This window comes from Amphimedon queenslandica, unplaced genomic scaffold, assembly GCF_000090795.2.
Source record: "Amphimedon queenslandica unplaced genomic scaffold, v1.1 AMPQUscaffold_13384, whole genome shotgun sequence".
NCBI lineage: Eukaryota > Metazoa > Porifera > Demospongiae > Haplosclerida > Niphatidae > Amphimedon > Amphimedon queenslandica.
Genome location: NW_003546380.1, coordinates 139,217 through 154,753, shown reverse-complemented (window position 1 = coordinate 154,753; position 15,537 = coordinate 139,217). Strand labels below are relative to the sequence as shown.

The 15,537-nt window shown below is 37.9% G+C and overlaps 2 protein-coding genes across 3 annotated transcripts; both read right to left on the bottom strand.

Annotated features, from left to right (window-relative positions):
• Window positions 1-1,434: 1,434 nt before the first annotated feature.
• LOC109582417 (uncharacterized) lies at window positions 1,435-2,526 on the bottom strand. Of its 2 annotated transcripts, XM_019997103.1 has the most exons (5): window positions 2,444-2,526; window positions 2,356-2,386; window positions 2,233-2,306; window positions 2,106-2,186; window positions 1,435-2,058 (listed from the first exon to the last, which is right to left on the bottom strand). In XM_019997103.1, exons 1-5 carry the CDS (start codon window positions 2,502-2,504, stop codon window positions 1,580-1,582), a joined length of 726 nt encoding a protein of 241 aa, XP_019852662.1. In that variant the 5' UTR covers window positions 2,505-2,526; the 3' UTR covers window positions 1,435-1,579. The 2 variants fall into 2 exon arrangements, with proteins under 2 accessions (XP_019852662.1, XP_019852661.1); XM_019997102.1 differs by having other exon boundaries at window positions 2,356-2,506.
• Window positions 2,527-3,321: 795 nt separating this feature from the next.
• On the bottom strand, window positions 3,322-15,525 carry LOC100634734 (uncharacterized). Its single transcript, XM_019997131.1, has 23 exons — window positions 15,494-15,525; window positions 15,339-15,411; window positions 15,184-15,273; window positions 14,505-14,570; window positions 14,242-14,370; window positions 13,730-13,849; window positions 12,983-13,027; window positions 12,777-12,917; window positions 12,087-12,641; window positions 11,324-11,593; window positions 10,754-10,907; window positions 10,315-10,553; window positions 9,579-9,824; window positions 9,007-9,177; window positions 8,095-8,832; window positions 7,533-7,857; window positions 7,000-7,382; window positions 6,657-6,863; window positions 5,612-5,755; window positions 5,487-5,546; window positions 4,306-5,399; window positions 3,902-4,106; window positions 3,322-3,550 (listed from the first exon to the last, which is right to left on the bottom strand). Exons 1-23 carry the CDS (start codon window positions 15,499-15,501, stop codon window positions 3,389-3,391), a joined length of 5,625 nt encoding a protein of 1,874 aa, XP_019852690.1. The 5' UTR covers window positions 15,502-15,525; the 3' UTR covers window positions 3,322-3,388.
• Window positions 15,526-15,537: the final 12 nt, after the last annotated feature.

Below are 15,537 nucleotides of genomic sequence, written 5' to 3'. Positions count from 1 at the left end.
TTGAAGGATAGAAGGCTCTCATTAAACTCTGCAAGTTCTCACCACTTGAGAGAAAAGCAGACTCAAGATCAAGCATTGTCTGAATGCAGGCTCCTGCATCTGAAGCAGCTACTTTAAAAGGTAAGGGAACCACAAATAGCAGAATGAGAAAGAGCAACATGTCTGATTAAGAGCCCAGTAATAATGGAAGAGACTGGTTTACAATGCCTTTGGCTAAATTATTATAATATCAATAAATTATGTATTTACATAACCAATACAGTAAGCTACTAGCTACTCTTGCCTTTGATCACTTCTTACAACATTGATCTCTATAAACAAGCTGCACAATCATGCATTAAAATGACTATAAGGTGTGTGTTCGTTGATGAGTGACCCCATACACTAGTGTACACTGCATTCATTTCAAAAGAAAAGGAATGACAGATAAGGCAATCTCACTGTCATAACAAGGTCATCCTGGATGACTTATCTCACTTTTATCCTTCACTCCCTTTCCCATCTCACTTCCAGTAATAGGCAGTGAGTATACACTTGCAAGAGTCTTAATTACTATCAACACAGCCAAGCTTGACTACACAGCAAAAAAATTTGTTTAAAACTACCCTTAGAGGGTTACTTCAGTTCTGGAAGTGTATTGTTTAGTGAAACTGAGGTAACCACCTATGGGTTGTTTTAACAGCATATTTTTTGCAGTGTAGTAAGCAGTCAACACAAATTTCAGTTCCATTAACTTCAACTTTAACTAAAACACCTTTAAGAAGATGAAGACTGATTTTTTACTTAACAGAAACAAAAAGCATACTTTTATAATTATCAGAGACAAGTGCTGTGCCTTGTGGTGCTGACATTCCTTTGATCATGTTCATAACTTCATTTCCGTTTTAAAAGGCACATCAATATAGCTTTACCTGTAATGATCATCTGATATGACCATGATTTTTGAATGCATATTGTACTTGCTATTATTATGTTCATCCTATCCATAAGTGCATTTGTAGTAGGATTAATAGCCAACGCAGCAAAACTATAATAAGCTGACCAGTTTTGATAAGCAATGTGAACCAATGGCATATAGACTGTATCTTCTTGAAATGGTTGACTGGCAGTCTAGCACACTGCACACATGAATGTCCACCTCCCCATCCTTGGTATGTTAATCATATATCACTGGTGGTTGTAACAACAATAATCAAAGCAAAGAAAAAATTGAAAATCAACAGTTTCATGATGGTATAAAAAACAAGACTATTTCTTTTATGCTTTAAAATAATTACTACTCATAATGAAACTAGAGTTGCTGACTATTTTTACTTGATTTTGTAATAAAGTCGTGCATGAACAAACATTGCAAGTGAAAGCTAAAGTTAGTGCTTGCTAAGCATAGATAACTTCATTGGCATAGATAAAAACAGACTGTACTATATTGATTAATGAGATTTCAATAATAATTATTTAGGAAAAGTTGCATGAAAAGAGAAGCACCAAAAATAATCAAAAAAGGCCTAACAAAAATAGTCCTAACAAAAAGTCCTATAATTATTGCTTCTACATGCACTTATTATACTAAGCCAGTTCACTACTTGTTGCATCCAAGATCAATGGGTGCTATATATGAGATATCTTCAAGTGGACATCCTCCTTCATTATTCACACCAAACCCACTGCATCCCAGTCCATTGGTCCAGGGTTGGTAAGGGAGGCTCCCAACACCTCTATCATACCTTGGCTTGTAACAGCTATGCGGTGGCCACCACCGGTAGCAGTATAGACCCATGTCACTGTAATCTTTTCCACAGAATTTGCTGCAATATCCCCAGCAAAGGGTGGCAACTCCGATGTAGTACTCTTTGCATTTAGGATAGCAGAGACCAGCATCATATTCCTGACTTGAAGTGCATCCATTCCTTGCACATGTCCAGCTTGTTGTGCGTAATGGGAAATCTTTATTAGCAAGAAGTGAACATTTCTTAAAGCAATTTCCAGCAAACCGCTCCTCATCATCAGCACAACCAATAGTATAAGCAGCTAAAAACTTTGTTCCACATGCCTTTTTAACTACAAATGAAAGTAAACAGTACAGACTCTAGTTGCAAAAGTCTTACCATTAACACAGAGGACCTTGGATCCCCTATCGTAAGCACAAATATCGTTTCCTTCAAGTTTAAGTTTAATATCTGTATCAACTTTAAATTTTAAAGATTGGTTTTAATTCAATAGAAACAAAAATACTTTCTTGTAAAAGTGATGTTCCTTCTTCTGGCGGTGAAGTCTCGTTATTCATGTTTGTTACTTTGTTTCTGTTACTAAGGTCACATGAATAATGTACAATAGTATACACACAATACATTATACCTGTAATGATCATTGTTGTAAGACTTTGTGCCTATCATAGAAATAACATACAATGAACATACATTAACACATACAGCTATTGACATACTTGGCATAGCCAGAACACAAACACTGAGAGTCATAAAGAACAATACAAGAGTCTTCATCATGATTTTCTTTTAGTTGTAACTTGCTCACTGCATCAAAAAGCACCTCTTTATATAGCCTGCTGAACATGAGGCATGCATCATGTAGCTCTTGTTACAAGCACGTGTCAAAAACACCTTAATGTTTGACACGTGTGCCTGGTATTATTTACAACTAAGTACACCTAATAGTACATAATAGTAAGCTACCCAAAATATTGGTGTTAGACATTGTGGCTCTCATGACGCCACATGTTTGCCCTGGGTCCATACTATTATTTACAACTTCTAGTGCATCACAATGCCCCATTGTATTTTTCTTTGTTACATTCTTCCTCATTCATTGAATCAATCATCAACTTGCAAGGCATGGATTATATACCATAAATGGAAATGTAACCCAATCCATTGGTAAGGTAGGGTACCAGCACCTCTATCATACCTTGGCTTGTTGTAACACCAATCACTTACAACATTGATCTCCATTAAAAAGCTGCACAATCATGCATTAAAATTACTGTAAGGTGTGTGTTGGGTTGATCAGTGACCCCATACACTAGTGTACACTGCATTCATTTCAAAAGAAAAGAAATGACAGATAAGGCAATCTCACTGTCATAACAAGGTCATCCTGGATGACTTATCTCACTTTTATCTTCCACTCCCTTTCCCATCTCACTTCAAATAGCTATATAGCATGATTAAAATAATTATTATAATAACAATAAGTATGTGTCAATAATAAAATTATTCAAAATCACTTTGAGCATCAAAATAATAATAATAATAATAATAATAATAATAATAATAATAATAATAATAATAATAATAATAATAATTGATTAAATTTATTGATTTATTAAAATTTCACATTCACACAAAATGACAAAAAAGTCCTCCGGTTAATTTTAAGAGTCACACAGAAACTCTGACTCAATCCTGTACTTGTTCACAGGCTGTAAGGACTGGGTGGGTGATACGAGGGCCTGAGTTTTAGAAGATGTTGACTGATACTCCCACACCATAATGCAGCCAGAAACCTCATCGGAATACTCTATACTACATAGAACCTGGCGAAAGAAACAATTATAGTCTGTGGGTTTTTGCGAAAAATTATTTCAGCTAACAAGTTTCATTAGATTATTCATAGCGTAGAGAATCAATTGGGGAGGCGTGGTCCCTACGCAATTAATCACACTATAATAATTATCACTACCAAATGGACAGCTAATGTATTTGAAAGGTTTTGTCTTAGCACACAAGTACTTGAGCTGGTTCTAATTACATTTTAAAAGATGTGCGTTTAAAAATGCGCAAATCACCACAAGGTACATATAAATTAGATAGTTGATTGGTTTAAATATTGGTAATGCAGACAATTTTGTACCACAAACTTTTGCCAAAGAATGAGTTTCACTGACCTTCAAAGACGAGGGAAAAGGTGTGATCCCCTTCACACGTCCGTCCCCGCAATACTGGAAACCTTTAATGGCCGTCTCTTGCTCCTGGTTCTCAATAGCGGAAGCATCAAGAAGGAACAAGTACCCACTCCTGGTACCCAGCCACACTGCATGACCTCTCACTACTAGAGCAGTAATCTCATTAAACTCGCCTTTTAAGATATTCCTGTATCAAAAACAAGTACAGTAATTTAATAAATATATACTATATTACAATGTAGTCATTATTTTTTAAATTAAAGCGGAGAAACATGAAAATGCAATGAAATGAGTTATGAGAAAGAAATTGTTGGGGTTATTGTTATTATTATTATTTTATTCATTTATTTATTACTATCATTATTATTATTATTATTATTAATTACCGGACATTAAACGATGCTTTCAATTCCCCATTTTTGATATCCCACAGACGTAGCACTGCGCTCCTCCTAGCAACAGACCACACCCCCTGCCTGTTCAAACCAGAGTATATAATAACCTCACCCTTTACAGATGAGGCTGAGGCCCCTCCCCCTCCGTTACTATAGGAGCAAACATTACGACGTACCGACTTCATAGCAGGAAACTCAAAAACTTCGAAATTATCTCCACAAGCAGTCCAGAGGTGACCATCGGTACCAGCGTTAATACCAAGGCAAGGTTTCCTGTTGAACGTAGTCACTACTCTCCGAGGACCTTGGAGAGGGTTCTCTAGAAGACGCTCTTGGTTTCTGCCAGAGAATATTATAATAGTTCCGTTAGCAAGACCGACTAGGGCCTTGTAGTCGTACTCACTCTGAGAGGAAGAGGGAGGGGGAGGAGGGGTGGAGTTCATTATCTTTAAAGAGAGGACGGCGTCTTGTAAATGAATGTAATGATGAGACTTGAAGTCAGGGAGGTTGAATACGTACACGGATCCCATGAGCCCATTCTCTGTCCCCACCCACACCTGACGAGTATATGTACAAACATCAATGGCAGTCGCATGGCCGACCGCTATCGGTATCGGTTTACCACGTCTATTAGCAAACAACCCTGACTCTGGTCTAGGGGCTTCTGCTAGGATCTTACTATACAAGGTACCTTCATCTGGTTCTATGTTACCGATGACAAGACCACGAGAGCCAGAGGCCCAATAGACGTAAGGAGACGAGGGAGAAGTGAGCAGTACCTCCATGTCTAGCGTCAGCTTGAGAGGTGACCAGTTATTTTCACCAGCACAGAGACTCAGTCTCGATTCCAAGCCTCTAAAAGTGAGTTCTCCCATTCCAATACACAGTTGTATCACTGACTGCATGCAGAGTTTATAACAAGCTTTGACTTGGGACTGGTTGTGTTTTAGGTCAGCCTCCACGTTAAGGACGAGCTGCTGATGATAGAGGGCAAGGATTAAGGTTGGTAGTGACATGATGTCCTCATAAGCACGTCGGTGAAGTGTTAGCTCATAAAGAAAGAGGCCAAACATTATGAGATTAAACTATGAAGGGAGAGAGAGAGAGAGTAGGAGAGAAGAGAAGAGGAAGAATAGATATTCGTTGTCTTATAATTTAATCCTTTTTCTTACTCTAAACATTTTTGCTTTCCTGGTTGAAGCGGTTACAGTCGTATTTAATGTAGAACAAAGCTAAAAGAATAAATGAATAAATATTTTATATGTCATTACGAGACACATATGACATCATCACTTACAATACAGTCGGCTGGTGAGTGCAGTAAACCAGAGTCTGAGAGCTTTACGGTGACTGGTTCCAGTAGCCAGAGTAACACATTGTCACATGTCAGACAGTGATAGTTCAAGCTATTAGTGTCCAGATACTTAATGGCACTTAACACCTGTATCAAGAAAAATTATTAAAATGAAGAATTTTTTGCTAGTCATTTGTGGCAAAATTCGGCCAAAGTCACTGTACTATAGTACAGGGATTTTTTTTGAGCAACTTTAAAAATTCGTTAAAAATCCAGATTTGATCGGAATCAGCTCAAACTTGCTACACAACATAGGAACATGTATATGTATCAGGAAAAATCATAAAAATGAAAAATTCTCTCCTGGTGAAATTTGGCCAAAGTCACTGTACTATTAGTAACGCGGTAGCGTTACTAAGTAGGATTCACCCCCAAACAAAATGGCTGCCACGACTTTTGCAGCCTTGCTATTAGTACAGGGGCTTTGGCCCGATTTTAGAGCAACTTTAAAAATTCGTGAAAAATCTAATTTTGATCAGAATCAGCTAAAACTTGCTACACAACATAAAAACATGTATATGCATCAGAAAAAACTATAAAAATTAAGAATTCTCTCCTAGTCATTTTTGGCAAAATTTGGCCACTGACCCTATACTCTTTGGCCCAATTTTTGAGTAACTTTAAAAATTTGTAAAAAATTCAATTGTGATTGGAATTAGCTCAAACTTGCTACACAACATAAAAGCATATGTATCTGGAAAAATCATAAAAATTGAGAATTCTTCTCTTTAATTTTGGTAAAATTTGGCCTGGGACTATGCACTATTATATAGTGTATGCAGCGGCCCATGCTTCTTCCAAAAAATGGCTTCAAAATCCCCCCCAACTTTTATGTACATGTACATTATAATGTCCTTTAACTATAACTAGTCGATTTTGTTGAGAAAAAAATGCCAAATTAAAAAAATACATGCATGAGCTTTAAAGTTTTTCCATAATATTAATGTGTTCCACTATTCTCCTATCATACATGTACATGCACATTAACCTGTAATGCAATCTGGTGTACTCCAGACTGTAGTAACTTGTTCCCATCGTTGAGGTATTTACGTACAGACCCAAGGGGAGACAGTTCTAAGGCCAGTACTGGTACACTGTAATGGAATCCTAGCGATGATATGATGTGAGGTGTAGAGAGGTTCTTTAGCAGATCGAAATCTTGATACAATTTAGTGATGTGCTTCTTTAGATAAAACTAAAAAACAAAGAATTGGAAAAACAAGAAAATTCAAACTATTCTCTTTCTCTCTCCCTCCCTCTCTCCCTCTCCCTCTCCCCCCCTCTCCCTCCCCCCTCTTTCTCTCTTTCTTTCTCCTCTCTCTCTCCCTTACTGTTTTTTGAGCCCCCTTGTGTCTCTTAGCAGGCTCCATTATTTTTTCGCTAAAGTAATGACGTAGGAACATTCCCTTCGACTCGTTGACCTTTATCCCTATCATGTGACTCTCGAGAGGTGTGATAAAACTCTGGGCGGGGCAGTCAGCAAAAAGAAGGTCGGGCATTAGACCCTGAAAATCCAACTTTCCACTTCGAAGTTGCTGGGCTGGCGATTTGAACGACTCTTGCAAACATTCCCATGCTGGTACCAGGTATTGGATTTGAGTCTGAGTCTCATCAATGACCTGCCGTCCGCCTAAGGAACTTTGAGGATTTGATCTTATAGACCCTGGATCAAAATTGGGCACTTCTTCTGAACTAACACTTGATGGAAGAGTACCTAAAATAAGTACAAGTATATTGAGATTTAAGTTTCTTTCTTCACTTCTCTATCTTTCTATCTTAAAATCATTCTTTTCTAACTGTCACCTTCTTTCTCTCTCTCCCCCCCTCTCTCTCTCTCTGTACATGTACATGTACATGCAGTTACCTGTTGCTCTTATGCTAGCAAAAGCTTCATGAAGAGTTCCCTGTATACTGCTAAAGGACTGGAGACTAGTACTATCAACTATAGACGAGAAAGAGTGGCCACGACCTTTGAGAGAGTATGAAAGATTAGGTATAGCAACTCCTTCTTCATCCTCATCTCTTCCTCCTCTTCCTCCTATGCTGAAAGCCTCATGAAGGCTGTCAGGAGAGGAGGAGGGGGAGAGGAGGTCTGTTGTGAACCAGCTGGAACTGAGGGGAACGAGGACATCAACAAGACTAGGAGTCAAATAGTCATCTAATAGACTAGGATACTTCTCCATGAGCAACTGGGGGAAGAGGAAGGGGAGAAAAAATGAAAATAAAAACAATAAATAAAACTTAAGATATTGAGTATAAATAATTTCAAACAAAAACAATACAAGATAAAATACCAAGATTTAATAATGCACAAGTACATGTACATATACCAAATGTAAAAATAATTGAACAGTATTACAATACAATATTAAGTACTAAATACATGTATACATGTACATGTAAATATACATACTCATATTACAGACCTGGTCTATTTCCTCAGTCACAATCCTGAGCAGTACAGCTTCTTTCTCTCTAGTAGCAGTTTTCAAGAGGACATCAATACGCCCACAGTACTGGGTCGACTCTGGTCCCAGCTGACCACCTTCGTACACGACCAGCCACAACTTCGACCCGTCAATGTCCTCGAAAACAAAATGTTTCTGCCACAGGAAAAGCCGAGCACCCGTGGGTGTTACAAGAGGGTTAGCCGGTCGAGGAGGGAGAGAGGAGGGGGAGGAGGGAGTGAGGAGGGTATCCCCTTGAAGGAAGCGATGGAAGGCTAAGGCACGCAACACGCGCGATAATAAGTGACACCAGAAGAACGAGGGGAGGTACCCTAATATATAAACTCTCTTTGGACTCAGGTCCTCTAGATTCAACACGGTTTCGGCCGGAGGTAGGCGTGGCAATAAAGAGGGGATGAGGACAGCCCCCGGGACCAAGGGGGCACAGAGATCGACCGAAGTGAGGAAATCTATCAATTGGAGACCTGTTATACCGGCTGAGTTATTATCATCGGCAAATAGGACCGGGTCGACGCCCCAAATCATGGCCGGGTGGACGTTGGGAAGGAATCCAGAAAGGATGCTACCCTCCCCATGCATCTCACCCGATCTGATGGTACGCTGGAGAAGGAACCCGATTATCTGTGGGTTGATGGCTACCACTGGTGAGTTCCTGTCATCTACTCGCGGAGAATCATGTAAAAATACTACACCTCTCTAAAAAAATATTTAAAAATTAAAATTTGCATATAAAATGTGTTCAAATATAAACTTATTCCTTATAAATTTATACGGCATTTTTACATCTTTTATCAATATTATTATTATTATTATTATTATTATTATTATTATTATTATTATAGTTTTTTATTATGTATAGTCTTTGCTTACTTTGTGTAGGAATCTCAATACAGTGAGGAAGTCGGAGGCAGTTATATCAAGCTGTTTCAATGGTCGTCTTAGTCTCTCTCTGATGTCATTGAATGAATGGAATGGCTTCAATTCTCCTTCAGTCTTTACTGTTTTTAAATGTCCTCTTAACTGACGAATGAGGTCTTCAACCTACAGAGAGAGAGAGAGAGAGAGAGAACAGAATATATATACAGAAAAAGAATGAATCAAATACTTCAACTTCAATACCATAAAATGGGTAATTTTGGAGGTGCTTAAACTCATTGAATTTGTCATTTGCCATAATTAAATCAATCATCTTGTGCTATTATAACACATTATCACATTTAAAAATCAACAATTACTAGGAATAAAAGTAGCTATAGGTAACTAATTATCTACTCTTGCTACAAATGTGACAACAAGATTTTCCAAATATTTATCACACCAATTTGGCACCAAAGCTACCAATTTACCATTATGGTACATGTCTACAACTATGCATGTACATGTACAGTACATACAAAATTAGCGATCCATCCTCTCTCTCTCTCTTTCTCTCTCAAACTTACCTGTAAGTACATGGTTGGTATTTCAATCCCGATTGTCAATAAGGCAGGGTGTGTTGTCCTAAAGGACCCCGCCCCTATCCTATAGAGGGTCTTACGTAACTGGGAGATACCCTCTCCGGTGGTACAGCTCACGAAATGAGGCTCAGTAATAACAAGAGGCATTAGAGGGACAATGTGACCCGAGAACTCCATCTGGTCTAGGGAGGATTGGATACGCTCGTGAGCCGAGCTCCTACCATCAATATCCTGTGAGGAAGGGAAGGGGAGAAGAGGGAGAGAATCAAGGAAAGTATAAAAGGGTATGAAAAATGAGGAAAGTGTATTTAATAATGATGACAGAATATTTGCGACTTATGCTGCATTTACACTACAGAAGTGGGCCAAACTGTGCTGAACCAGGCTGAGCTAGCCCTGCTGTACTAACCATGCTGGCCTGGTTTGGCCCAGCTCACTTCAGCTCAGTTTGGTTACTGTTTACACTATCAAATGAAACTGTGCTGGCCCACTTTAAACAGGGCTGGCTCAGTTAAAGAAGCTAGTGTAAACACAGTATTATATGCATACAATAGTTACAATAAATGATATGAGTACATTTTACATGTACAGTAGATGCTATTATTATTGAATAAAATTGACTATCATTCACAAACAATAAATACAGTACAGTCATAATGGAGGTGAATAGTAAGGACATTTAACTCTAATAATAGATGTGTGGTAGAAGTCATGAACTAACCTGCAATGACTTCACAGTTTGACTCATAGAACTAGCCAGGAGTGTGAAAGCTGGAGAGGTCTCTGGTTTCTTACTGATGGACATGTTATACTTAACCCATTCACTCCTGCTCTTCTTCTCAGACTCCCTGACCTCCCTCGTCTGGCACGAGTCAAGATGAGTGAAGACCAGTAACACAGGGACCCTCTCCTCAGAGAAGGATTGTATGTCAGAGAGCCAGCTAATGATCTCAGAATATCCTAAAATAATATTAAAAATTAATAATAACTACATGTACATGTACATACATGCATACACTGTATTTCAATAAATACACATATTGTACATGTATATACATGCACATGTACTTGTAGAAAGGGTATAAAATTTGCTAGGCGGAGATATATGTGGAAGGAGAGAAATAAAGATACACATGTACATCTATATGCATAATACTAACCAGTATTGATATTAAAGACAGCGATATGGAGTGAGTCCTTGCAGTCAAAACAAGAATACACAGACTTGTAGCGCGAGGAACCAGTAAAGTCCCAAAGATCAAAGGTCACCATGTTACGTCGGAGGACGTCACCTTTGTACTTCCACTCGGAGACCTTATAATAGCAAAGTGTAATACTAATAATTTTATACAGTTTTCATGCAGTTATATTGGGAATATTGATTAAACTATAACAGGTAGTGTACATGCATACATCAATTTCATTATTACTAGTTCAGTATCTACAAAATCTAGCAGAGTAAAACGTACAGTAAAATTGTCAAAACTTAGTACCAGTAAAATTAAAAGGTTTTTAAAGGCAAATGCACATACGATGCAAAAAATACTGTATAACGGGAAATTTTGGAGGGAATTAAATTTGGCATTTTGATATCCATTCGCCAAAATAAAACCTGGCATTTTGAGCCATTATACGCATGCTCAATGGCACATGGCCACAAATTTGCCAAATTTAACTCTCTGCAAATTTCCAACTATACAGTACTAGACTCTCATTATCATCTTTCCCACCTCAAGGCCTTTGGTTGGGTTAATACCATCAACAGGATCTCCTTTCAGTCTGGCCACTAGCGAAGTCTTACCGACCGACTCTGGGCCAACTAGGACGACTCTTAAACTGGTAATGGGCTGAGAGGACTTGTGCTTGTAGTGAAGGTAACTGAGTATAGCCTGAGTACCAAGGGAGGGTATGGGGTCTGGGGGATCGGAGAGGGTGAGGCCATTAAAGAGGAGAGTGTGCAAGTGTGACATTAGGCCGAGCTCTGGGGGCAGGGACTTAATCTAAAAGAAAAGAAGGAGAGAGAAAAGAAAGAATATATGGGTAGATAGGATTTTGGCAGAGTCCTCATGCAGCTTCTTGTCAGTGGATTGTCAAGTTGATCAAAAACTAGGCCAAAGGTCCTGGTATGTTGACAAAAAAGACAAGGAGTAAATTCTCTATTTTTATATTCTTTCAGATGCATATACATGTACACATACACACTCTTAATGCTACTTATGTTGTGTAGAAAGTTTGAACTGATTCCAATCAAAATTGGATTTTTTACAAATTTTAAAAGTTGCTCCAAATGCCATGTACTGTATTGTAGTGCTTGTCAGCTCATGAAGCTCATGCTGTTTAGCTCACTTAGCATGCTTTGTGGGAATATTAAATGTACATACATGTACATGTGCATGTGCATGTACATCTACATCTACATGTACATGTATATATAACTGTACAATGTAATTTTTTATCTACACATATTAATAATAATTCATTGACCAGACCCACCTTAGTATTACCGCTAAGATCAAGATGCATCAAGGCTCTACTAATTAATATCCACTTGGGGCAAACATTGAGCTCATTATAACTAACATCAATGGACCACAATTTCGTAAAAAACATAGTCCCAGCTCCGCCTAATTTCTTATGAGCTGACGGAGACGAGAGGGCATCGCCCATAAGCTTATTATGTGAAACGTTGAGTACCTTCAAGTGGGTGTGGCCCCAATGTGCATACGAGGGAAGAGAAGAAAGAAAATTATGCGAGAGATTAAGGTAAGTGAGAGAAGGCAACTGACATAATTCAACCGGGATCTCACATAATAAATTACGAGAGAAGTCGACGTGAGTAATGGAGGAGAGAGGGAGGAGGTCTTGGAAGAAGCTGGACGGAATGAGAGTAAGAGAAATGTCGGATAGTTGGAGGAGGTGAGTCTTGCTTAGTTGGAGGCTGGGTCTAGTGTCGATGATGGTTTGTGGTTCATCGTCTTCGTCTAGTTCGGATTCTTCGCCTCTCTCGGAGAACTCTGGTCTCTTGATGATGGAGAATTTTGAGAGAGTCTAAACAATAATAATAATAATAATAATAATAATAATAATGTTAGTTATTAAAAAATAATAAAATTATGATTAAAAATAATTATTCTTAAAGTCACATGGTCCCTTATTAAAGTCACATGAGTCCACAGTCCTTACTTTGGGAGGGTATTCCCCTAGCAGATAAGCTCCCACTGTCTCGTCGTATTTTCTGATAAGGTCCTCAGATATCTCGTACCCCAAGTCTCTTAAGTGCGTTAGTATGTTAGCAGACCCTGTTGTTAGTGCCCACTCCATAGTCTATAAAGGAGAAGAAAAGAAGATATAATGATTGAAGTACTTGTATATGTACATGTACAGTGTACCTCAGTAATAAATGAAGCATTTTCTTGGGCAGTGTCAAATCTTAACTAAAATAAGAAAAATGGTATCATAGTAATACAATATAATATACTGCCATTTTAAAATGTGCTATTTTCTGAAAAATACCAGCCTATGGTTTTTCCAAAAAATGGCTCTGAAATCACCCCCAATTTTTATTACATTTTCTGATACATGTTGATGTCCTTATGCTATGCAGAAAGTGTGAGCTGATTCTGACTTCAAATTTTCTAGTTATTGCCATTTTTAAAATGTGCTATTTTCAGGAAAATACCCTGTACTATAGCCCATGGTTTTTCCAAAAAATGGCTCCAAAATCACCCCCAATTTTTATTATATTTTCTGATACATACTGATGTCCTTATACTGTGCAGAAATTCTGAACTGATTCCGACTTCAAATTTTCGAGTTATGGCCATTTTTAAAATGTGCTATTTTCAGGAAAATACCCTGTACTATAATAGCCCATGGTTTTTCCAAAAATGGCTCCAAAATCACTCCTAAATTTTATTACATTTCCTGGTACATGTTGATGTCCTTATGCTATATAAAAAGTTTGAGCTGATTCCGACTTCAAATAATTAAGTTATGGCCAATTTTAAAATTAGCCATTTCCTGGAAAATACCCTGTATTATATAGCCCATGATTATTGCAAAAAATGGCTCTGAAATCACCCCCAATTTGTATTACATTATCTGATACATGTTGATGTACATGTACTTGTACTCACCACATGATCATTAATGAGCGGGCGAGCCAGTACTTCCTTAAACAAAGCACTGATACTCTCTGTAGGACCGTTAGCAATCTCGTAATAAGGAGTACCATTTCGATGCCCAGAACAGAAACTCTATTTTAAAAGACAACCATAGTAGACTACTAACAACTACTACTGATAATAATAATGATAATTGTATTTTCTAAAATTATTTTTTATAAAGCATGTAAGGGTTTTATACTTATCAGTTTACTTTTATAGTTAAATAAACACTTTAAAAAATCCAGTCTTAATAAATAGCATGCCGTGTAGCAGAAAATTTTGGAGGGGATTAATTTTGGCTAATTTGGCATTTTGATAGCCATTTGCCAGAATAAAAATCTACCATTTAGAGCCATTATGTGCATGCTCAATGGCACGTGGCCACAAATTTGCCAAATTAAAATTCACCAATGATCAAAATTTAGCAATTCGTCAAATTTTAGTCCCTCCAAAATTTCCCGCTATACAGTATTTTATCTCACCTCTGCTTCTTCAGTCGTCACGTGATGCGGTTTCCTAAGATCAGCTTTAGCCCCAATGACAACAACGTGAGCACTAGGACAAACCCTGTGACTCATTTCAAGGAGTTGAGACAGCTCCATGTAAGTCTCCTGCAGGAAGAAAAGGGAGAGAGAGAGAGAGGAGAGAGAGGGAGAGAGAGAGAGAGGAGGGGAAAGAAGGGAAAGAGTGAAGGATATTCTTATTTTACCTCTAACCCCCCCCTCTCTCTCTCCCCATCCCTCACATGGCTAGTAATGTCAAACAGTATGATGGATAATATTGCTCTGGTGGTTAGCTCTGGCTCTTCAACCTAAACAAAATCAAAATCAAATCAAAATCAAATCAAAATCAGAATCAACCTAAGTACATGTAAAACAAAAATTCCTAAAGTTAATTATAATAATTTATAAGTATGCCTGCACTGTATCTAACTGAAACTGAAAGTCTTTAGAGTTACACTTCATCAGGTATACTAGTGAATGAGTGTATACACTCTATCAATTGTACCGAAAATAACAAACAACAAAACAAAAGAAATATTATCATAAATACGGAAAGCAAAGAAAGTGTCATAAAGAACACAGACAGACCACTAAGAGTGTATAAACATACATAATACCATGTAGCATACAAAATAACTACAATACTACACCTACTGGGACTATCTGTTACAATACTACACCTAGTGGAACAATTTTACAATAATTAAGCTTGCATTGTGTACTGGGATAAGTACAACGAACACGCATTATAATGTAGGAGAAAGGGAATGAGGAAAATAAGAAGTTGGAGCTAAGGAAAAGGAAAAAAATGAACAAAGTCTTGCAAGACGAGAGACAGGAGAGGAAAAAATAAGAGATGGAAAAACAAAAGAAAATTTAGATAGAAAATAGGAGACAAGAAGATAGAAATGAAGAGCATACAATTTTGACTGGCACTTCTCTGCCACACATCTTGACACTGCCAGTAATGTAACGCTGATTACCAGCTTCACGTTTCCTCTCAAACTGACCCTGCAGGGAAACAGGAGGAGATGGTTTACAGATGGTAAAACTATTGATAAAAATTGTATACATACCTCTAAGGCATTCGAGATAAAAGTGGACTTTCCTACCCCAGGGCAACCGAAAACTGCTACAATTACTTCAGTCCTAAATAGATCAGGGATAGAAGCAGAGAGAGGCAATGAATAAAGGAGAGAGAGAGGGAATGAAGATTGGAGATGTAGCTTACCCGTCCATTTTCTAGCAGAGAACTAGAACTGGAAAGGGCATGTC